Source organism: Solanum tuberosum, unplaced genomic scaffold (assembly GCF_000226075.1).
Source record: "Solanum tuberosum cultivar DM 1-3 516 R44 unplaced genomic scaffold, SolTub_3.0 scf00080, whole genome shotgun sequence".
In the NCBI taxonomy this organism is placed as follows: Eukaryota; Viridiplantae; Streptophyta; class Magnoliopsida; order Solanales; family Solanaceae; genus Solanum; species Solanum tuberosum.
This window is the reverse complement of record NW_006239007.1, coordinates 920636-944115: the sequence shown is the minus strand read 5'-3', so window position 1 is coordinate 944115 and position 23480 is coordinate 920636. Positions and strand designations below refer to the sequence as shown.

Below are 23480 nucleotides of genomic sequence, written 5' to 3'. Positions count from 1 at the left end.
GAACAAAACACAAAGATCTCTGATTGCAGAGATAACAACATGAGGTATTGTATCCGGGATCGAAGTTGAAGCAAGAATACTTGGATCTTACCGTTCCATTCATTTACTAAATTACTTTATTAGATTATTTAACAACATATATATAGATCTAATTGCATAATCTCCAATTTACAAGTTAAAGCGATCCACGTGTTCTTAACTTCGTGACAAATTCAACTATATCAATTTTCAGATAAACAATGATGTCCCCAATCCACCTAGTCATTAATTGATTTTTCCATTACCTTTGCAACATAGCATATGATTATTAATTGTTCAAATTAGGAGGCCATTCATATATGAGAAACTTGAAAACCAAATGGAAATGATAATGAAAGAAAAATTCAAGAGGAGTAATTATAACGATGAAATTCAAACAAAGATAGATGTATGGATCCATATAAGTAGGATCCGTAATACAACAAACAATTTATGACACAATATTATTATTATTAGTACTACTAGACTAGAGTGTGTAATAACTCCAATGGGACATACCAAAAGACAAAATGAAAGTGACAACAAGAGATGCAACAAAACACAAATTGATCCATAAAGTAGGATCAAAGATGACCACAGCTTATTCTTCTCCTCATAATAAATGCACTTGTACCAAATTGTGCGGTGTAAAATTGACTATTATCAACCTTAGGTGACCCTGCATCACAAAATTGAACCACCAAACATTAATACTATATCTCATAATATGGTCCTATATATAAATTGTTAAGAAACACTAAAGTAAATTAGCACCATATTAATAGTGAAGCAATTTGTTTACAAAGAACAACTAGATAATACCCTTTCAACTATTATTTATTACAGCATTTGATAAAACATAAAGTTTTAAGAATAAAAGAAAGATTATTGGCATATACCAAAAAATTACCTTAGACTTTGGGTTTTAAACATGCCTAACATTTTTAATAGTTATAAGAATATATATTACTCCATTAGGGATAAAATAAGATGTTGGAATTGGAATTCTAGTTAATATCATGTGAATTGTTGGAACTCTTTTTATAGTCCAATTAAGTAAACTATACAAATTTCTAGAAAATTGTTGTCGACGTTTTTCCATGTTAGCCTTCATCCAGTGGGGTTCTTAACTACTTTACTTTTTTCTAGGAGAATAATTTAAAAAGTGACGTGAAAAGTAAGCATTTTATTTATGTATAATACATAGATATATCCTTTAATTTGGGCTCAACTCACCGTTAAGCCCTCCAACCTTAAGTATGCATAAGTAAACACTTAAACTTGTATAAAGTTAAACAAATAAATCGACACACACATCCTACATGACAATTTGCATCCTGCGTGATGTCCTACATGTATTATGTCATGTAGGACTCATGTCCATGTGTCCACTTGTTCAATTTTATACAAGTTCAAACGTCTGATCTACTTGTGCACACCCAAAATTGGAGAAATTAAGTTGAATTAAAGACCATATTTATATATTATAAAAAAAAGAATGATATGAGAGGGTTTGATAAAGGTATACTTGGAGCAGTCAGTGGAAGGACTGATCTTATAGGGAATGTTGACACCACAAGTGGAAGGAAGACCAGCAGCTTTGCTGTAATTGATTCCTGAAATAGCACCCGCTGCTGATTTAAGGCAAGTGCAGGCAGTTTTACGATCTGGTGTGCTCTTTGCGGCACTCGCCAAATTCCTAACTCCACCGCAACAACCTCCTAAAGGTGCAGTGCCTCTAAGGTAACCAAGGCACGGGATTATATAGCTCGTCACTTGCCCACAGTTTAGGGCTTCGGTATGGGCTATCACCATGCACAATACCACAAAACATGCAATTTTTCCAGCCATTGAATAAGATGTGGAAAGAAAGATATGAAATGTATAGTAAATTATGTAACGATGAGTACACAAGTGTTGGGTGCAAAATACACTGAGACCTAATTGGGATTTTTATAGGTAGAAAAATTTGAATTTGATTGGAGTATTTATTAGTTGGTAGTTGAGTTATGTTTAATGCTTTGAAATTAGGGGCATTGCATTGAAGGGAAGAAGTTGGCATAGATGATTACAATAAGTATTACTTCATTTTTAATCAGAGATCTCCATATCAAATTCTGTACTGACTTGTATTTATTTAAAAAGTGTTTTACCCCTAAGCTCCATGTTCCAAGAGGTGAAACCATAGCTTTGTTTTATCTTGATTAATCATTAGCGCTAGTATTATATTTTGTTTTCATCTCATTACTCACTCAATTTTGCACCATATTTCTTAAACAACTCAAAGAATTACAAAATCATTATTTATTCATTTGACAAATGTTTCCACGTATGTTCTCCTAATTATGTATTAACCAATACCAATATATATATTCTCAATTCAATTAATGACTGTAAAACTAAGAAGACAATATGTAAGTTAAAATGGAGTCAATATGTCTCCGTTGCTACTATCATAATAATTTCGAGGAGTTAATTTAATAAAATATCTTTTATTGGAGAAAATCATCAAAATTAAAGTACAAACTTGAATCAATGAAATATTAAAAGTGGAAAAATTTAAGAGAGAGAAACTATAGAACTGAAAACTGCTTCGGTGTGGTTTGGCAATAATTATATTATGAAAAAAATTAGTAACTAGTGTTTGGTCATATAACTTGTCGTTTCTTGGCAAATATATCTAGCAAATCTAGAAAAAACTAGAATTTAGGCCAAATTCTAGCATTTGAGCAGTTTTAAAAAATTTAAAATTATCCCAAACTTTTACATTTTATAAAAGCATCCATTACTATCTATTAAATCTCAATTAATATCTATCTATAACCAACTCCATTAAAAGGAGAAACTTATTTTTAATGAGTTATAATTTAGGCGGAATGATGTAAGAGAACTTTATACTTCGCTCTGTTTGGAAATTGAATCCTTCTACTTACTACTATTCCTCCCCCTCCCCCCTCCTCCTGTTCTCTTCCCTAATTCTCAAGAAAAAGAATACCATTCTTACTTGGTAGAAAAACTATTAATGCAATTCAATAAGAGGAAGCAAAAAAAGGAAGGTCCACTCCACAGTACGATCAAATCAACGATAGATTGCACTTGTACGTTGTGCTACCTCAATAATGACTATCGTCGTCCTCGCTCCTATATATTTTACCACTCCATCTATCGGTGTTTGGCCCTGGCCAACGGCTTATCTTCACCTCCTTTCCAGTTACGTCATGTTTGGAAAGTCACTCTGGTAATTGAATTTGGTGTATCTGTTTAATTATATTGTTCGACATATATGATTGGCTATATAATTACATGATTAGTAGGTAATTAGGTGTAATTGATAGGGGTAATTACACTCTCCAATTTTCAGGGAGGAGTTGTGAATTGTTGGTAATTACCTGATGCAATTACTAGTTGAGTAATTTTTAATTTCTTCTTTTTATTTTTTTAATTTATTTTTAGTTCTATTATTTTAAATTTATCATTATTATTCGGAAAATAATTTTAAATTTTATATTATTTATATTTTATTTCCCTCTCATTCTTAGCTTTTGCTTCTTGTGATTCCATGTGATTTTCGTATTATCTATTTTATTTATTTGTGCTATATTTTTTTTTTCATGAGCATAAATTTGTTAGTGTTCTATTTTTTAAATTGAAGGAAAATTCAATGTTGAATAAGGTTATAGATTTACGTTTTTCTTTACTTTAAAATCACATTTGTGTACGTAATGTTGAAATTTGACATAAGAGTATTATATTAAATTTCTTTTCGAATTTAGAACTTACGTATTTTCATTTCATTTGTTTTAGTAGTATTGACTTGATATTTCACATTGCAAGTTATTTTTTCTTTAATTAGACTTGATAGATTATCCTCTTGTCAAAAATTTATGACATTATATTTATAATATTGATCTTTTTGTAAATATGCATTTTATGATGTGCATAGAAATCTTGTACTTTTAATTTTTATTATTAATTTAATTAATATATACTAATTTGAAAAACACAAATCAATTTTTTTTTATAATATTAGTTAAGAACATGTGTCTGTTGATTAATATATTTTCAAAAGACAATATATATTTTAAACATTTAACTCAATATTATTTAAAAAAGTCTCTTATATGTTTAATATAAATTTATAATTTTAGATAATTAACTTTTATTCTTAAAATATATTATAATCTTATGATTGCAATTGTGCAACCAAACAATACATTTGTAATTACACTTTAATTATACTATGACAAACAAACAGATCAATAGAATTACTACGCTACGTAATTGTTAGGACGGTAATTACAACCCTGGTAATTACATCAATTTCAATTATCGAAGTGTTTTCAAAAGGACCCTTAGTGTTTCTTTTAGAATGACCATATTGCGCCACATTGAAAGAGGAGAAATATATCCAATTGGTAACACCTCGCAAATTCTAAGCTAAGACCGAATCATTTCTCGTATGTGCGTAGATTCATATTTGAGGATTCTAATTTTTATATAGTTACTGAGGTCAATTTGTTAGTGTGTAAAAAGATTTGGAGATGAATTAAGGTTATAAGAACCCTCTAACACAAAGTTGAGTTGAAAGTTTCTTTAGCGGTTGCGTTTCTATATATAATTTTACTTGGATTAACTGTAACACCCCAGAAATTTTTCAAACTAAAACTCGAACCATTCTTCGTTGTGAGTAGGATTTTACCGAGGAAATTTGAATTTCTTGAGTGTTAAGGTCACTAGATGTAGCACCTAGAGTTCCAAGAAGAACTAAAGAGAATTCATTCAAATCATTCCTAAGTTCCTTTAAGTTTTGGGTCAAATTCAAACGATAGTAACTCTCATTACAAGATGAGTTAGATGGGATACAAGGTACCCAATGAAAGGTCTTTGAATTATCTTTTCAACGCTATTGAGTTTGCTAAGTTTTGAGGTTGGATGAGTGATATATACCCTTTGGAAGTCAGGCTGTCCAAATAAGGAAAGTTACCCGAAAATAGTAAGGGGTATTTTACTCTTTTCCTTACCCAATCAGATTTAATTTGTTTTTAGTAAGGTTTTAAGTGTCTAATCCTATTAGGTTAACTTTTATAATCCTAATATATGTCTAGGGTTTTAGTTGACAGTTCAAGAAGAGAAAAAGAAGAGAAAAGAGGAGAAAAGAGGAGAGGATCAAGGCGTTCGTCGAGGTTCTTGAGTTTTGTTGCGGATTTTGGCAATGGGTTTGATCCCTAAGAGGTATGTAAGATTTCATAATGTTGGGTTTGTTCTTCCACATGGCAATCATGTTATTTTCATCGCAAATTTCATTCTTGAAGTTGAAGGATTAGAGTTCTTGATAAGTGTTCTTGAAGTTCATTCTAGATCTTGTTTTGATGAATTCTTAAGATGAAAGTGAGTGTTTTGAGGGCTATATTGAGTGTATTAGAGTGTACTTATGTTGAGTAATCTAATCTAAGTTATTAGGGAAGAAACCGTTCGATTCTAGGCGAGTTAGGGTGAGAAAACAAGAAAAGAAATTTGTTGGGTTTTCTGGGTTGGGGCCGGGCGCGCCGCACCAGCCAGTGCACCCCAAATTATGTTCTGTAGTTTAGGGGCTAGGGCCCCACGCCACTCAGTGTTCCAGGGTCTCCTGCCCCATCCAGTTTGCAGTCGGTTGCTCCGTTTGAGTTCTTTTAAGGTGTACCTTCACTGATTTTTTATTCTTAACACTCTAAACTACTTCTAACCACTAAGAAATCATTCATAAAATGAATAATAACCTTGAATTCATAATTCAACATTCAAGGTAGAGTTAAGAGTTGAGTCTTGAGAGTTCTTTCAAACATTCTAAGAAAGTCCCTTTGAGTCTTTTGAGGAGTCTTCTACAATTTCTAATAACTTGTTTCAAGACTCGAGCAAGTGAGTATGAGAGTGAGGAGAATGTATTCATGAATCTACTTTATCATCACGAGATCCTTCATATCATGAAACATAACTCTTGAATTCATAATTCACATTCAAGAGAGAGTTAAGAGTAGAGTTTCAAGAAAGTCTTTGATTTCAATTGTGAATCTGTTGTGATCAACTATCGATTTGAGATAAGTTTTGAGGAAGTAAGTATGAGAATTAGAAGGGTCGTATACATAAGTTACTTATTGATATTTTAGCCATTGAGTCGAGTCGTTCATGCCCTTAACTTCTGCATGAACTTCATCAGTTGAGTACCTTTGAGAGGAGTAGTATCTTCAAGTTCTATGTATTGAGTATTTAGTTCTTAACCCCTTTGAGATTATATTTCTAATCATAAGACTACTACATGTTACCCATGAAGCCCTTGAGTTGAGTTGTTCATGCCCATAACTCCGCATCAACCCTATAAGTCGAGCAGTCTTGAGATGAGAAGTATCTTTGAGTCCTTGAGTTGAGTAGTTCATGCTCATAATTCCACATGAACCCTCTGAATTGAGCATTCTTGAAATGAGTAGTATTATTGAAGTTGTTGAGTTCCAAGTATTGAGTTCTATCCATGGTTATTGAAAACCTTGAATTGAGTTGTTCACGCCTATAATTCGGCATGAACCCTATTTTAAGAAGTCTTTTACAAATGCTATAAACTTGTTTTAAAGCTTGAGTTTTGAGTTGAGTAAAGAGTAAAGAGTGAAGAGTGAAGTTCATTTCTTCAAAAGAGTATATGGGGACTACGTATTCCCAAAGAGTAAATGTTTTCACATTTGATCAAATCAAGAAAGGAAACACCAATTTCCAAAAGAGCCTTTGAGCTAGTTTTCAGTAAAGGGAAAATGCTTTCATATTTAAGAAATAGAGGAAACATTGATTTCCTAGAGAGCCTTTGTGCTAGTTTTGAACAATTATCTCAAACCACAGAAACAATTATATTTTTAAACATATGAGCAAGTTATATTTTGGGAGTAGTATTGACCACCGATATGGGGGAGAGTTCAGACAATTCACAGCCCCCATAAACCGTGTAGCCAGCATGGGTAGAAAAGGGTCATACTTTTTAGATGATTCCTTAGTGCTTTTTAGCATAGACTAGTGGATCCACGTAGTAGTTAGGTTCTATACCCCCGTCAAGGTATAGGATGGCCCTGGCAGCGTGAGGCAAAATGTTATATCATCACATAGCTCACAGTGATGGTTGTCGGTTAGAGAACCTTCCACAGTTATATATTGAATTCTTATATACACAGAGTTTACCTTATATTTTCATATATATGCAGAGTTTATCTTGTATCCTTGCATACAACAGAGTTATTCTGTATTTTCAATACATTGAGTTGCTTTCTACTGTTTTAAAATCTTTCCATATATTGCATCAGTATTGTTGCTTTATATTGAGTTGAGTATTCAGAGTTGAGTATACAGAGTTGAGTATCTACAGTTGAGTACCCAGAGTCGAGTATCTGATAACTGAGTCGAGCCTTATTTCACTGATTGAGTTGAGTATCTTATTCTTGAGTTGAGTTTAGTTGAGTGAGTTGAGAAGAGGTAAGTATGTTTCTTTTCCACCTGTTCAAGCTTATGTTTATGCTTTAGAATTCCCCTTACATGCTCGTACATTCCATGTACTGACCCATTGCAGATACAAGTACTTAGTCTCATCAACAGGCGCTTAGTTGATACCACATGCAGTTCGAGTTAGCTATGGTGAGCCTCCTTACTTCCGAAGGGTTCCACTTGTACTTTCAGTTATATCAGTTGTTAGGATGTCATGGGTCTTGTTTTGACTTCCATCTTTGTCATTTAGAGGCTTCATAGATAGACAGTAGAGTTTCAGAAGTATATTCATTTATTTTGTTAAATGTTTTAAAGACTTATGTTGCCTGTTTTTTGGCGAGTTGAATATATTATTTTTATTCAGTTTGTAAGTTTTGTATGCTTGAGTTAGTCTTCCACTTGTAATCAGCCAGGATAAGGGTTCGCTTGGGACCAACAATGGTTATCGAGTGTCGGCCACGTCGAGGGTGTAGGCTCGGATCGTGACAAACTTGGTATCAAAGCACAGAGTTCAAGTGTCCTAGGGTGTCTATGAAGACGTGTCGGTAGGATCTTGTTTATGGTTGTAAGGGCCCCACTTCTATAAATAAGTGACTAAACAATTATGAAAAGTTTCCCTTATTTCATACTCTTAATCGTGCAATAGAGCTATGTCATAGAGATTTATTTATACTCGTGCTTTTCTCAGATTCATTCCACCACCCATCATACTAGAGGTAGTTGAACAGAAAAGTCAGTCCTTTATCGATGAGTTGTTCTTAGCAAGAGTTTTGAGGAAGTCATGAGACTCCACAAGTGCTTGAGAGAAGCTCATAAGTGAGTTACGTGTTGAGTTTTGAAAGAATGCACACATAATTATATGAATCATGTGATTGAGCTAAAAAGCAAGTTGTACTCTTTTCCGTAAGCCTTGTTTCAGCTGAGATCCTTATGATGAGGTATGTTTAGAGCTTGGGTAATATTTTCATCCCAAAGGTTAGCATGAGTTACGAGATCATAAACAGTAGTAGTGAAAGAGCCCAGAGTTAGAGGAAAGTATGCATAGGTAGTGATCCAAGAAAGGGAGATAAAGTATATATTTGTTAACCAGAATAAAGTCGATGTCGATGTGCCATTGTATTAGAGGAGACTAAATTCATGTGTTGAATAGAAGCACAGAGTATTCATAAAGTGATAGATCTAAGCTAGGCTTATGATTTGTTTGAATGGGTCATAATGTTCAAAAGGTTATAGAACTGATCAAGTAATGAGTTATAGTATAGTAGGCGAGCAATCATACTGATATTCAGGTTTAGTAATAAACATTAAGCTTGAATTTGAGATGAGTGTCATGATCAAAAGAATGGCAACATGAGGGTGATGATGTTAGTCTTGAGATTGTATCTAGAAGACTTAACATAGAGTAGGTGAGAAATTGAGATGTTAGCTGTAATAAATATGAGTAGTACAAGTGAGAGACCCTAACCTTTAGATAAGGACAGTGAAGTGTGGCTAAGTCACAAGAGTAACAAGAGCATTAAGAGGTGTACCGAGAGGGTAAGTAATCAGAAGATGTTAAGAGAAGCACCTTAGAAAGAGGTCTTAGTACCTGCTTATGGAGATTTTGGTAGTCATGAGATAAGCTTCTCCCGAGTGTTAGAGTAAAAGAGGATGTAGACAAGTTTAGAGATGATTGAATAGGTCCATAGCTTTCGAGTGTCAGCTGTAGACCTAAGAGGGAGATGACAAGATGAGAAATCAAGTCAAGTGTTTGAGAGTAAGATAGTAATGAGTTCCAAATAGTTTAGGGGATATATTTTTAGAGGTCCTTCTAGTAATGGAGTGATGTTAGAAAGAGGAGGTTCATGTTCTTATCGTGATAGTGATGGCGTGATAAATCCATCTAAGGTTATAAATGAAGAGGAAAAGGAGGATGAGGTTTTACTATGAGAAATAGTTAAATGAGAGCCCTTAGTTGGTTCTGAAGGAGTTGGTTAGTAGGAGTCCATGGAGTTTTTTAGAGTACTAAGCTTGAATGTGGTGTTGTTAAACATTAGATGGATCTTGATATGAGCCCAATGTGGTGGTAAAGAGTAATAATATTGGGATGAGATTCCCTATAGAGAGGTATAGAACCAAAACTTAAGGATTTGGGTTAAGCTTGAATATGGTAAGAGCATAACATTATACTCAGACCTTAGTAAGAGTAACCCCATTCCATACCTAGTCCAACTGTCATTTGAGGACGAATGATCCTAAGGGGGAGTTATGGTAACACCCCAGAAATTTTTTCAAACTGAGACTAATTTCTTGAGTATTAAGGTCACTAGATGTAGCACCTTGAGTTCCAAAAGTAACTAAAGAGAGTTCATTCAAGTCATTCCTAAGTTCCTTTAAGTTTTGGGTCAACTTCAAATGACCATTACTCTCGGTACATGATGCGTTAGGTGGGCTAAAAGGTATCCAATGAAAAGGTCCTTGAATTATCTTTCCAACGCCACTGAGTTTTCTAAGTTTCGAGGGTGAATGAGTGAGATTGGCCCTTTTGAAGTCAGGTTGTCCAAATAAGAAAAGTTACCCGAAAATAGTAAGGGATATTTTGGTCTTTTCCTTACCCAATCAGATTTAATTCATTTTTGGTAAGGTTTTAAGTGTCTAATACTATTAATTTCAGCTTTATAGTCCTAATATACACCTAGGGTTTTAGTTGAGAGTTCAAGAAGAGAAAAAGAAGAGAAAAGAGGAGAAAAGTGGAGAGGATCCAGGCGTTCGTCGAGGTTCTTTAGTTTTGTTGCAGATTTTCGCCATGGGTTTGATCCCTAAGAGGTATGTAAGCTTCCATAGTGTTGTGTTCATTCACCCACATGCCAATTATGTTATTTTCAGCACAAATTTCATTCTTAAAGTTGAAGGATTAGAGTTCTTGATGAGTTCTTGATAAGTGTTCTTGAAGTTCATTCTAAATCTTATTTTGTTGGAGTTTTGATGAATACTAGAGACGAAAGTGAGTGTTTTGAGGGCTATATTGAGTGGATTAGAGTGTACTTATGTTGATTAATCGAATCCAAGTTATTGGGAAAGAAATCGTTCGATTCTAGGTGAGTTATGGTGAGAAAACGAGCAAAGAAATTCATTGAGTTTTCTGGGTTGATGCCTAGCGCGCCGCGCCAGCAAGTGCGCCCCAAATTATGTTCTATAGTTTAGGGGCTAGCGCCCCGCACCACTCAGTGCGCCAGGATCGCCTTCCCCATCCAGTTTGCAGTCGGTTGCTCCATTTGTGTTCTTTTAAAGTGTACCTTCAGTGCCTTTTTATTTTAAACTACTTCTAAACACCTAGAAATGATTAATAACATGAATCATAACCTTGAATTCATAATTCAATATTCAAGGTAGATTTAAGAGTTAAATCTTGAGAGTTCTTTCGAACATTCTAAGAATGTCCCTTTTAGTCTTTTGAGGAGTCTTCTACAGTTTCTAATAACTTAATTCAAGACTCGAGCAAGTAAGTATTAGAGTGAGAAGAATGTATTCATGAGTCTACTTTATCATCATGAGATCCTTCATATTATGAACCATAACTCTTGAATTCATAATTCACATTATAGAGAGAGTTAAGAGTATAGTTTCAAGAAAGTCTTCGAGTTCAATTGTGAATCCTTTGTGATCAACTATCGATTTGAGCTATGTTTTGAGGAAGTAAGTATGAGAATTAGAAGATTCGTATACATGAGTTTCTTATTGATAATTTGACCCTTGAGTCGAGTCGTTCATGCGCATAACTTCCGCATGAACTCCATCAGTTGAGTACCTTTGAGAGGAGTAGTATCTTCAAGTTCTATGTCTTGAGTATTCAATTCTTAACCCCTTTGAGATTATATTTCTAATCATGGGACTACTACATGTTATCCATGAAGACCTTGAGTTGAGTTGCTCATGCTGATAACTCCGTATGAACCCTATAAGTCGAGCAGTCTTGAGATGAGAAGTATTTTTGAGTCCTTGAGTTGAGTAGTTCATGCTCATAATTCCGCATGAACCCTCTGAGTTAAGCATTCTTGAAATGAGTAATATCATTGAAGTAGTTGAGTTCCAAGTATTGAGTTCTATCCATGGTTATTGAAAACCTTGAATTAAGTCGTTCACACCCATAATTCGACATGAACCCTATTTTAAGAAGTCTTTTACAAATGCTTTAAACTTTTTTAAGACCTGAGTTTTGAGTTGAGTAAAGAGTAAAGAGTGAAGTTCATTTTTTTAAAAGAGTATATGGGGACTATGTATTCCCAAAGAGTAAATTTTTTCACATTTAATTAAGAAAGGAAACACCGATTTCCAAAAGAGCCTTTAAGCTAGTTTTCAGTAAAGAGTAAATGCTTTCATATTTAAGCAAGAGAGAAAACACTGATTTCCTAGAGAGCCTTCGAGCTAGTTTTTGAGCAATTATCTCAAATCACTGAAAGAGTTATGTTTTAAAACATATGAGCTAGTTATATTTTGGGTGTAATATTGAGCACCTATATACGGGAGAGTTCATAGTACTCACAACCCCCATAAACCGTGTAGCCAGCATGCGTAGAAAAGGGTCATACTTTTTAGATGATTCCTTAGTGCTTTTTAGCATAGACTTGTGGATCCACTTAGTAGTTAGGTTCTATACCCATAGCAAGGTATAGGATGACCCTGGCAGCGTGACGCAAAATGTTGTATCATCACATAGATCACACTGATGGTTGTTGGTTAGAAAACCTCCCACAGTTATATATTGTATTCTTTTATACATAAAGTTTACCTTGTATTTTCATATACAAGCAAAGTTTATCTTGTATCGTTGCATACAAATAGAGTTATTTTGTATTTTTCAATACATTGAGTTGTTTTCTATTGTTCTAAAAGATTTCTATATATTGCATCGGTATTGTTGCTTTATATTTAGGTGAGTATCCAGAGTTGAGTATACAGAGTTGAGTATCCAGAGTTAAGTACCTAGAGTTGAGTATCTGATAATTTAGTCGAGCCTTATTTCACTGAGTTGAATATCTTATTGTTAAGTTGAGCCTTATTTCACTGAGTTGAATATCTTATCTTTGAGTTGAGTATCTTATTCTTGAGTTGAGTTTATTTGAGTGAGTTGAGAAGAGGTAAGTATGTTTCTTTTCCACCCGTTCATGCTTATGTTTATTCTTTAGAATTCCCCTTTCATGCTCGTACATTCCATGTACTGAGCCATTTGGCCTGCATCGTGTCATGATGCAGATACAGGTACTCAGGATCATCAACAGGAGCTTCGTTGATACCACATTCAATTCGAGTTAGCTATGGTGAGCCTCCTTGCTTCCAGAGGGTTCCACTTGTAATTTCAGTCTGTTAGGATGTCATGGGTCTTGTCCCGACTTCCATCTTTGTCATTTAGAGGCTTCATAGATAGACAATAGAGTTTCAGAAGTCTATTCATTTATTTTGTTAAATGTTTTAAAGGCTTAAGTTGTCTATTTTATGGTGAGTTGAATATATTATATTTATTCTGTTTTTAAGCTTTGTATGCTTGAGTTATTCTTCCACTTGTAGTCAGCTAGGATGAGGGTTCACTTGGGGACCAACAATGGTTCTCGAGTGTCGGCCACGTCCAAGGTGTAGGCTTGGGTCGTGACATTAACTTAAAATGAGCATATCTATTAAATGATAAGGAGATATGTGTCATATTACCCACCAAATTTAAGGTCATTGAGTATTCTTTCTGATGTCGTCAACCTCTTATCAATTCGAGGTCAAAGTCAAAAGTTATGATTATTTTAGTGTTTACTGATATTTTGGAAAGAAGTTGCGGACCATATGCGTGCAAAAAGTTCGCATCTACGAAACACATGTGAAAGGCAGATGATGAAAAATTAAGATCACATTCTATTTTGAGATGTGTTTCACCTTCGTGCAACAAGTTCGTATCTATGAAATGCATGTGGGCCAACGAGGAACCTTTAAGCTGGTTTTAATTCGATTTTTCTCACTTTTGGCCACTCTTTCAAGTCTTGGAAATGTGTTTCTCTTCTCTTCTCATCCTCCTTCATCAAGATAGGTCCTTTTATAAAGTTTTCTAGCTTTCAATTCAAATTCCTTCATCTAATCTTGAATTGATAATAAATTATCTTAACCCTTGGTCATAGAATTTGCAAGAAGCGAATTCAATAATCTCAAGAAAGGATTTTTTTATGTTAGGGTTCTTCATCAAGATTTATAGGGAGTTTAAGGTATGTAAAGTTATGATAGTGAGGAACTTAGTTCTTCTTCACGCACTACATCTAAAGTTTCAATAAGAAATATCATAGCTAGAGTTTTACCCATTATATATATAGAAGATTTGAAATTCGTTTACTTTGAGTGTGGTTATTTTTAATTCTACTATTGAAATAGAAGATTTCAAATTCGTTTACTTTGAGTGTGCTTATTTTTAATTTTACTGTTGAAATCATTATACTCTATATTATTGATGGTTAATGATTGACTTAGGGTTCATTCTATTCTACCACATGACCCCTCTTAGTTAAAGTTTTTATAAGTAAAGTATATCACAACTTTTAAAAAAGTTTTCAAGAAAATATATTTAGTTTCCAGTACTTTGTTTTAGAAAAGTTTTAAGAAAGTATATTTTGCATCAAGATGCATATTTTCGGAAAGAAAGTTTAGACTGTCTCTTAAAGAAAGCATGCTCAGTTTAAAAGAAAGCATATCTCAAAATTTGAGAAAAGCATAGTTATTGTAAATAATTTATTTGTGGATGTCAAGTGATCTCTACTATAGAAATATGTATTTGAGGATGTTTTGTGATAACAACACCTTGCTATTATAGCAATATGTATTTGTGGATGTTTTGTGATAACATCACCTTGCTACTATAGCAATATGACTACTCCAAGTCATATTGCCTATCAAAGGACATTGAAATGATAATGAAAAGAAAACAAAAATAGTTACTACTCTTATTTCTACTTTCTATGTTTCTTTGCTCTCTTCATACGATTTAAGTATTTTATCTTTATTTTATAACACGTTATCAGCACGAGTCTCTTCATCTACGAGCATCTTCGATTGTGCATTAGCCCAAACATAAATAGCACATAGTATATTTTATTTTGCTAAATAAATCTTCTTATACTTGATAGTCAAAATTTGATGAGTCTAATAATGTAATTATCATTAATGTTATCATGGATTTTTGAGCTAAATATTAGAAGGACAATTAGTATATACTTAATTGGTAAACTTGTTGGAATAATTGAAGTCATCAAAATCGTCAGAAGACTAGAAGTGCATAACATGAATTTTTAATTTGGTTGATACTTTGTTGTGGTTATCACCAGGTAATACAAAATTGCTTGTAAATGAGATACAGTTAACTTAAGGAATGCATATCAAAATAAAAAAGAAAAGGTATTAAAATTTCTAATGTTGGCCTACATTAACTTTGATCAACATCATTGATTATTTTTACACTTGTTTATCTTTCACTAGCTAATTATTTACTTCTTGAATTATTATAATATGTTATATGTACTAACATAACTTGTTTTATAGTTTCTTTTTAAAAAAGTAAACAAACTACTATTTGAGAAGTATTTTATTTTCTTTTGGAAACATCAAACGCATCTTTCTGTCATGAAGGATTCTTAAAGAGGCAATGGTATGCCATTTAGGTTGGCAATTAACAAATTTTTCAATGGTAAACTAATGGTATGTTTTTTATTTATGGTAAACTTTCTTCATAATAATAATTACATTAATTTTGATATGTCTATATCTACAAAAAGAGTATGCTAATTTAAGAAATTCATAAAATAATTTCTAACATATAACCTACATGTCATTGAGACAGTTTGACACGTACACTTTATTAGTTCCATTTATCAGATGGTTATTTAATTTTTTGGATTTTGAGGTATTATTCTATTTATTGTGATGATTAGTTTTTATCTCTAATCGCTTTATCTTCGAATTATAATTGAAGAAAGAAATCTTCTTAACTACTAAAAAATGAAGTTAATATTGACCATTAATTTGTTTGTCTTTCAATAAGTAAATTATTCACTCAACATTAATTTGTTGGTCTTTCAATAAGTAAATTATTCATAAAACTTTTAAGTTGAAAAATGGTATTCAAAGCAACCTATGAAGACCAACTTTGCTTCTGTTTAGCTATGGTAATAATTTATATGATCTTTTGAAGTGTTATTATGACTAAAAAGAAATTTCTCTTAATGACAAAGTGATAACATTTTAAAGGCTCAAGGGTAAATTTCATTAATTGGAGGTAAGACAGTTGATTAAGTTTCATCGCACCAAAAGGGTAAGACATCAATTAAAGTCTCGGTGCACCATGATGATAACATTTTGGGTTCAAGTACCTTCGTATTTTGGCCTAACACGCCTTTGTATGGATAAGACATTGAGTTAAAGTTCCAATGCAATATATTAATATATAATGATGATTGAGCAAATCGATATGCTCTTGCTGAAAATTGTGAAGTTCGCCCCATTGAATATGATTCATTCATTTAAGCGAATGTGATGGCAATACAGTAAAAGTCTGAAAGATGACAAGATTATTTTATGATTGGATATATGAATATGGATGTGAATGGACAAATTAATAATTTTCATCATTGTGATAATTATAAAAGAAAGAATATTATGAGTTCTCAAAATTTTCCTTCAAAGAGTGAAGATAATTTTTGTCATCAAATTTGGTATGAAAGGTATTGGGCACACGATTACTGTATGTGCAAGCTAATTTGATTTTATAAATCCTCCATCAAAATAAAGAAATATAAAGTCAAGGTGCACTTGACCTTTCAAAGGTGATGTCGAGGTATGTCATATGAATATGATAAATTTGAAAGCATGAAAATAAAATTCTAATGGAAAGAATAATTATGAAGCATGTATATATGATTATAGTCAATTCTTTGAAGAGAATGTGACTTGTGATAAGTATCATGAAAAGTGGACCATTCTTGAAAGTAAATGTGTCAAGAGATGATGAAAATTAATTATAATAAGGACATACTCATGTTGATTTAATAAATACCACAACACACCCCTAAGGGAGGTTAGAGAGAAATAAAGAAAAGTTATTTCGGTATAAATGATCATTGGTCAAGTACTTTTAGTACATCACAAATATTATGGTATGTTTTATAATGAACTACCGAAAGGGCAAAAGAAGGAAATAATTTTTTGCCACAAAATTTTTCATTGGTTATGTATCTCTGTACGTCAAAAATATTTTATCAGATATTAAATAAAAAGTAAGGAGATTCTAATGACAAAATTAAATCAAGAAACAAGTTTTGCTTGTAATGATTTTGACCATGACAATAATGATATAAATTTCTCCTTGAAAGAGATGTTCACCACACAAACAATTTGAAATATGTGGTAGTATCCAATGTTAATTGTGAGCTTTTGTGAGTTAATGTGTTACTACCCAAAGAAATAAAATTGCTCGTGATATTGGAATTGTAGTAAGTCTCGAAAGAAACTTTTTAAGTTTCAAAGACATGGTAAAAATAAATAAATATTGAGACTATAATATGGAAATATTTAAGATCTTCATATTAATATAATCAAAGTGGGTTATAAATATTTACGTGAAATATTACCCATATTTTCATGTTGCTTGTGGTAACTAAATATGAGCGTGATGATGGAATCACATGCAAAATAAAGTAGAAGTTTATTAAAATAAATATTAGTTGGCATGGCCGGCTGACGACCATCCCGGTTCAAATATGATACGAAAATAAATGAGAATTTATGTGGTTATATATAATAAAGAAATAATAAGTTCTTCAAGAATTCTCTTGTGATGTTTGTTCTCATGATAAAATTATCATTGTACCAGCTAAGTATGAGATTTTATCTCCTGAAATTTTGAAATATATAAAAAGGTGAATGTGGGTCAGTTCACCCGCCGTGTGGACCATTTACTATTAAATGATTTTAATAGATGCAACTATTTTATGGTCACATGTTCTTTAATTTATTATCAACTTGCAATTTGATTTTTGCAAAGGTTGGTTTCTTGAATTGTTAAATGAAGAGCGCATTTCAAATTATAAAATTATAGTTATGATGTTGGTTTATATCCAAGTACTGTAAGAAGAAATTATATTCCTACAATTATAGCTAAACCATTGGTTTATGAGAACAAAACTCCCAAAAAAAATTTGGTATGAGATGTGTTATTTGAAGTGTAGCAACACTTGTACATATCAAACCAAAAAGGTTCCCCTATCACAATTGGTTCAGGGTCAGGAACCAAATAGTCTCATCTAAAAATTTAAATATGCGGTATATATTTCATTGTTCTACCATTATGCAATGCACAAACATGAGTCCCCAAATAAGGTTGGGTGAATGTTAGATTCTCTAACATTAGGGGGAGATAAGCAATCGGAAAATAAGTTATACATAATAAATTATCATTGGTATGATCCTCATTGAAGAGATAATTTAAGTTAATTGTCAAATGCATTCGTTGATCATATGTTATAATCTAGTTATAAATGCTCCAATGAAAAGTTCTTGAAGGACATAATTTATGGCATTCCTGAAGCGTGATAGATTAATCGATTTGAAAGATAAAACTTCTTGAAGAAGAAAAGGAGAAAATTATCAAGATGGTCATAATAATGAGGCAAGTGCTTTAGAAAGAGCACCATGACATAACACTTCATAAAACCTTAGCAAAAGTTCAAGTAGCTGTAAGATAATAAAAAATAAAAAGAGATCGACAAGTTATGTCATATTAGAATCTATATCAAATGAACCATCGACGATATATTTAATATAATATAGCGCTCAAAATTATAAATGGTGATGAGGATCTTAATATTAAATCTATCGAAAGTTGACAGATAAATGGTTGTCCAAAGAAAATATAATTCAAGTATGTTTTATTTCACTTGGAAAGTGATATTCTGGACTTATTTGTCCATACACCAAGATATAATGTCAGTGGGGTACCAATGAATTATTGTGCGATAAGTAAAATTGTAAAATATAAAGTACGGCTTGTGCATTAGAAAAATAAAGATTCTTTTGCAAAAGTCCTGACATTATTATATGGAGATGTATTCTCCTAAGGTAGATGCAATGTAGTTACTATCAGTCTAACAATATATGAAAAACTTGAATACGCATGATGGGTGATTATCATGTCTAGCTAGACAACAAATAATACACGAATATTCCTGAAGGATTTAAAAGGTTTTAAAGTGATTCCATTGAATAGTACCCCAAATGATTGTGAGATCGCTTAACATAAAGATCAATTTTGATTTGAGTAAAATGATCGGAAAATATCATGTCATATTGTAGTTGGTGCACTTATGTATCCTATTATTATTATTATTATTATTATTATTATTATTATTATTATTATTATTATTATTATTATTATTATTATTATTATTATTATTATTATTATTATTATTATTATTATTATTATTATTATTATTATTATTATTATTATTATTATTATTGCTATTATTATTATTATTATTATTATTATTATTATTCATGGTATAATAATTTTATCAATATGCATGTAAAATATAACACCGCTTTTATTAAGTGGAGATATTAAAGTGAATCAAATATTGATACAAGTTATTCATTCTGATAAATCGTGTCAAGGTTTATTGATTATGAAATTGCAGGAAATTATTTGATTTATATGAAGTTTGATCTCAAGAAAGTTATTTGTTTTCATGTGGAAATATCTTCATATCAAATCATTCCACAAGACAATTAATTTTATTGAAACTTTCCATCAATACTTGGTTGTTGCTACTAATAAGTCAAACAAGCAATTTATCTACGACGACAAGATCACGAACCGAGTGATTTCCAAGAATGTATTTGATCAAAATCAATAACTCAACACATCTAGAAAATATGTGACATTTCTTTGAAAAGAGATAGTTCAACAACATTATATGAAGACATTGATGCATGTATAGCTCAACAAAGAGAAGGACACATCAAAGAAGACTGAACAAAACATATTTCATCAAGGTTCTTCTTCTTATTCATGATCTTCAAAAGAAGGATGTAGCCAATATTTAACACTTCGTATTCACCAAGGCATTATCAACTTCAAACTTTGAGAAGCCGAAATATAAGATTGGAATGCGTCATCTTCGAGTTGTTAAGTGATGTTTTAATTGGGGAGGGAGGGAGGGTATAATACGGGCTGCACTCTTTTTCCCTTAGGCGAGGATTTGTCCCACTAAGTTTTCCTGGTAAGGTTCTTAATGAGGCAGCTACCAATGTGTATTACAACTTACAAGATATGTGTACTCCTTTTTCTTAACTAGGATTTTTCCCATTAGGTTTTTCCTAGTAAGGTTTTAACGAGACAGATTATAAATCAAGACATGAGCATCGAAAGAAAGCAATATGAACAACTATGTATACTGGAACTTTTACTAAATTTGTGCTCTTACATGGACATCCAAATGGGAGAGTTATAAATAATTTATTTGCAGATGTCAAGTGATAACATCAACTTGCTACTATAGCAATATGTATTTGTGGATGTTATGTGATAACATGACCTTGGTACTTGTAACACCTCGATCTTAGAAAGAGCTAAACTAGAAATAGCTAAATTGAAAATTAGGGAAGTTAGTCTTCAATTGTGAGTTTTGAGTCAACTTGAAACGACCATAACTTTCAATACAGGATGAAGTTATGTAACACCCTGTATCCAAAAAGGGAAATGAAACCAATTCTGGTAAGTTACAAGTGCCATCCACGCAGGCCAACCACGACCCATGGGTTGAACCACGGACCGTAGGTGGGTCCGTGGATAGGGTACCCAAAGTAGGTTGTCCAGGCAGGAACGACGACTGGACCTACGAACCGTCACCACCGTATATGGTACAAAGGTCCGTAGGTAGCCCAAAATATCTGTATTTAATGATGATTGACCAGGACAGACCATGGGTCAGTCCACGGCCCATGTCTCCTATTAACATCGCAGCCTTACCCTCTTTGCTTTGCTTGATAGACAAGACAACCCAAATACAAATAAACTCATCCTACTTCTCATGTCAGCAACCATCTTTGTAGCATAGTTGGATAGTTTAGTGAACTTGAGGATGTACTTATGCACACTCATGGATTCCTGCTTAAGAATGAGGAATTCCGTTACCTTTGCCTCTCTTAGTTCACGAGGAAAGAAACGCCCCATGAAAGCACCTTCAAGCACTGCCCAAGTCACAATTGGTGCTCCTTCAGCTCTACTCTTCTTCCATTGGTCAAACTAGATTCTAGCAACACCCTTCAATTGGTATGCAGCTAGTTCCACGCGCTCAGCATCAGCAACATCCATAACCTCAAAAACCTTCTTCAGCTTTTCCACAAAGTTTTTTGGATCCTCGGTGACACTAGAACTGGTGATATCTGGAGGATTTATCCTTGAGAATTCACAGATTATGGATGTATCAGCCACATCTTATCGATCCCCTCTCTGTTGACTAGTTTGGTTGGCCACTACTTGACTGAACATCCGGATAGCATCCCAGAACTCAGCATTAGTGACCTCTCCTTGGGTTGCACTTTTGGTGCATTGGGGATCCCTTGATTGTAATAGATTTGGACTCATTTAGGGCTTGATTTTAATAGATTTAGTGTCCCAAAATGCATATTTTGTCTCAATAACTGATGTAAATACTTGAATTTCATGTATTTGAACTTAGGGACAATGCATGGACACTATGGAGCAAAAATAAACAAGGAAGCCAAAATAACGAAGAAAAGAAGGCCTGAGAATCGCCTAAACCATTGGGGGAGTCACCTAATGGCCTTAGTCTCGCCTAATGTTCCAGTGTGCCAAGCTTTGAAGGAGAAAATCGAGTTGGCGAGATATAGGAGCAGTCGGTTTGTCGCCGAACGATTCCGTGGTACAGTACTTCATCGCTCAATGTTACAGAACTTGAAGTTGCTAAAAGACAATGCAGAAAGGCTATGAACCAGACCAAAGGGCGGATCGCCGAGTGGATTGGCGATCCCGACTAACTGCACCGAGTGATCCTTCGCAACACACTTTTTGACGACTATAAATACTTATTTGAATTTTTAGTTTAGTATGCAATTTTTAAGTTTTACATTTCAGAAACCAATTTTTAGAATTACTCAGTTTTAGAACTTAGTTTTTGGGAGACAATTCTCTTTAGCTTTGAAGAGTTGAAGATTTCCATTTTCTAAGCAATTAGAAGTAGGTATTGAAGATTCTTCATCCTTGACGTATGTAACAATAATATTTATCGTACCCGTTTGATGGAAACACTTTTCGGTATCAATTTCTATCTCTTTACTATGTCTAGCTAAAACCTCAATTCTTAGGGTGTGATTTTGTGAATATGGGTTGAATTTACTGATAGGTATTGCTAATTAATTGTTTATTCACTGTTTAGAGGTGATTCCGTTCAATAGTTGTGTTTGAATTTAATGGGTTTGTAGTTGCGAATACATTTTTATCTTCGTGTTTTTGACTTGCTCGAGAGAGAAGTTTTAAAACCAAAACTACTAAATCGATAGTCTGTGGTTATTGGGTTGTTGTGGGTTCAACCCTCTCCCACACATTCAGCTCGAGAGAGTGAATGGACTAAGGCGAAGACTGTGCTTCATTGTTGCTTATCGGTGTTCGACAGAAACCGATTTGATTCGGGGTAAATTGTTCGAGAGAAAATTTACCCCCACTAAAGTCTAGCCTAGTTACCAATTTGCAGTGAGTTACTATCACTAGCATTTACCCGGTTGTGTATTTTAGTCCATATTCCTATCACATCCCAAGAATCCTGTCTCCATATTTGCATTTGCATTTTAGTTGTCATTTTAGTTGATAATTGTTTACAAAACCCCCTTTGATCATTGACACTTGTGTCACCCTTTTAATTTATCATGTTTTTTCTTTGTAAATGTCTATAGCTATAATTGACTTGAGCATGTTTATGCTTTTCTATTGATTCTCGAGTTCTAACCACTCCCTGTGGGAACGATCTCAACCCTTGGTTGGGTTATATTACTACTCACGATCGTTGACACTTGAACTAGAAGTAGTGTCCTAATACGTGAAGTCAAGCTAAAATTACAAAGAGTCATTTTTGGAAAGAATGAGAAATCTGGAAAATTGGTTAAGCTACGTTAAAAACCCTTGGTTGGGTTATATTACTACTCACGATCGTTGACACTTGAACTAGAAGTAGTGTCCTAATACGTGAAGTCAAGCTAAAATTACAAAGAGTCATTTTTGGAAAGAATGAGAAATCTGGAAAATTGGTTAAGCTACGTTAAATTTGGGTTTTTGGTCAACTTCAAACGACCATAACTCCTAGTTCAGGAAGAATTAGGTGTGCTACCAGATACCGTAGAAAAATTCTTTGAATTATCTTTCCAACTCTCCTAAGTTTGCTCAATTCTGAGTCTATATGAGTGAGATATGTCCATTTGAAGTTGGGTTGTCTAGATAAGGAAAGTCAAAACAGGATTTTTGAAGGGCATTATGGTCTTTTCTCCACCCAATTAATTCATTTCGTTTTGTGTAATTAAATTGGGGTATAAAATGATTGGATTCAGTTTACGCTTTTGAAAACTAAGTTAGGGTTTCGATAGAAGAGAAAAGAAGAGGAGAAAAGAGGAGAAGAAGCAAGGAATCGTCAAATTCTTGAAGCTAAGATCGTAGATTTCGTCAAGGGGTGATCCCTACAAGGTATGTGAGATCACATGCATTGGTTTAGTTCATCCATGCGCCATTATGATTTATTTCAGCGAATTTATGTTCTTGAAGGTTTAGAAATTGAGTTCTTGATTGGGTTTGTTGAAGTTCTATTGAGTTCTTGATTCGTTGAAATTATTGAGGAGTTGTTGATTCAAAGTCATGAAATTAGGTTTCGTTTGGAGTAGATTCTTGCATATTTTGGTTACGTAGT

General features: G+C 33.2%; 1 protein-coding gene across 1 annotated transcript; it reads right to left on the bottom strand.

Moving 5' to 3' along the window:
• Positions 1-371: 371 nt before the first annotated feature.
• Positions 372-1958, bottom strand: LOC102587043 (non-specific lipid-transfer protein 1-like). Its single transcript, XM_006346612.2, has 2 exons — positions 1547-1958; positions 372-697 (listed from the first exon to the last, which is right to left on the bottom strand). The coding sequence occupies exons 1-2, from the start codon at positions 1867-1869 to the stop codon at positions 688-690; spliced, it is 333 nt and encodes a 110-aa protein (XP_006346674.1). The 5' UTR covers positions 1870-1958; the 3' UTR covers positions 372-687.
• Positions 1959-23480: the final 21522 nt, after the last annotated feature.

What these genes read in the sequence shown, in the direction of transcription:
- LOC102587043 (XM_006346612.2), bottom strand. Translation starts at nt 1,869, where the DNA reads ATGGCTGGAAAAATTGCATGTTTTGTGGTATTGTGCATGGTGATAGCC.